The 1,335-nt window shown below is 40.8% G+C and overlaps 1 protein-coding gene across 1 annotated transcript in view; it reads right to left on the bottom strand.

Moving 5' to 3' along the window:
* c1ql1 (complement C1q like 1) overlaps positions 1 to 638 on the bottom strand; it is a 3,371-nt gene extending 2,733 nt beyond the window's left edge. The window contains exon 1 of the mRNA XM_016277167.1: positions 156 to 638. Within this exon, the coding sequence (XP_016132653.1) occupies positions 156 to 614 (459 nt within the window). The 5' untranslated portion in view covers positions 615 to 638. The remainder of the gene's footprint in view (positions 1 to 155) is intronic.
* Between the last annotated feature and the right edge of the window lie 697 nt (positions 639 to 1,335).

The raw sequence follows: 1,335 nt of genomic DNA, 5'->3' as shown, positions 1-1,335 counted from the left end.
TATATATATATATATATATATATCTTAAATTATAAATGGGTCTTTTTATGCATACAAAAAAATAGAGCAGCTTTTATAAGGCTTACATTTTTTATCATACTTAGATGTCTTTGAAAATCCCTGCAAAAAACTTACTTTACTTGAGGTAAACTCACCGTTTCGTCATTAAGAACCAAGTCCACTCGTAGGTTTTGGCCGGTCTTCACAATGCTAAAGGTGAAGTAGTACACTCCTGCTGTCTTACAGGTGAAAGTACCGGTCGAGGAGTCATAACCTCCTCCCAGATTAGTAATCACGTCATTAAACTTTATCACAATATTCTTGCTGAAGGCATCCTGCAGCGCAGCACTGAATGCGACACCTCCCTTACTTGACGAGCCTATACCTGAGGGTCCGGCTGGGCCTGGAGGACCTGCTTTACCTGGAGGTCCAGGTGGACCAGGAGGTCCTGCTGCAGATGAGGTGAGAGGGATGACAAAGCCATTACTCTGGTCTTTAGAACGATCTGAGGAGGGGTCACACACGATCCTGCAGGAGCCAGGGAGGGTCTCACAGATGCCTGCTCTGGTGAGAGACAGAAGTGTGAGGAGAACCGCTATCCAGTGCTTGGCCATGGTGAAGTACGAGTTCAGAGAGATGAAGGGACTCAAATGTAAAGCCCATGGTAATAAGTCACACAGACTTTGGGCTGTGATTGGTTGAGTTAGCTGGTCACATGATGAAGTTGAGAAACTGTTTGTCATCTGACATTTTTTAGCATCAGCAAAAACTAATATTGTGCTTCTTTAAAACTAACTTATGCTTCCCTAGTCTTACAAAACTATTGTTGTGCAACAGTGCTGTCAGAAGATTAGACCACTGAACTTATATTTTTTACCAGTGATGAACCGACCAATATTCAAATAATGTGAATGGGTGCCGTCAGAACGCGTGTCCAACCAGCTGACAAAAGCATTGCAACAATCCACAAGTAATCCATGAAAAGTCTTAATGATGTTTTTTTTTTCTTCTTACAAACATGCAGCTTTTCACTTCGTAAGGCATTAATTGTCGGACTCTCATTTTGACGGCACCCATTCACTGCATCCATCCATTGTTGAGCAAGTGATGTAGCATTACATTTCTCCAAATATGATCTTGGATGGCCTGAGGGTGATACATTTTCAGCAAAAGTTGAACTATTCCTTTATGTGAGTGTTAGATGTTAAAAGTTTATACATTATAGCAGAAAAATATGGATAGCTTTGCACGTTTCACAAGTGTCAGAATATTGCAGTGATCATTTTGTCAGTGATGTAAATGTTGAGAATCCATACGCTCAGATTCACAATATAT

The sequence above is a fragment of the Sinocyclocheilus grahami genome, unplaced genomic scaffold, assembly GCF_001515645.1.
Source record: "Sinocyclocheilus grahami isolate Dianchi unplaced genomic scaffold, SAMN03320097.WGS_v1.1 scaffold109.1, whole genome shotgun sequence".
NCBI lineage: Eukaryota > Metazoa > Chordata > Actinopteri > Cypriniformes > Cyprinidae > Sinocyclocheilus > Sinocyclocheilus grahami.
Note: the sequence above shows the minus strand (reverse complement) of the source record. Positions and strands in the feature narration are given on the sequence as shown.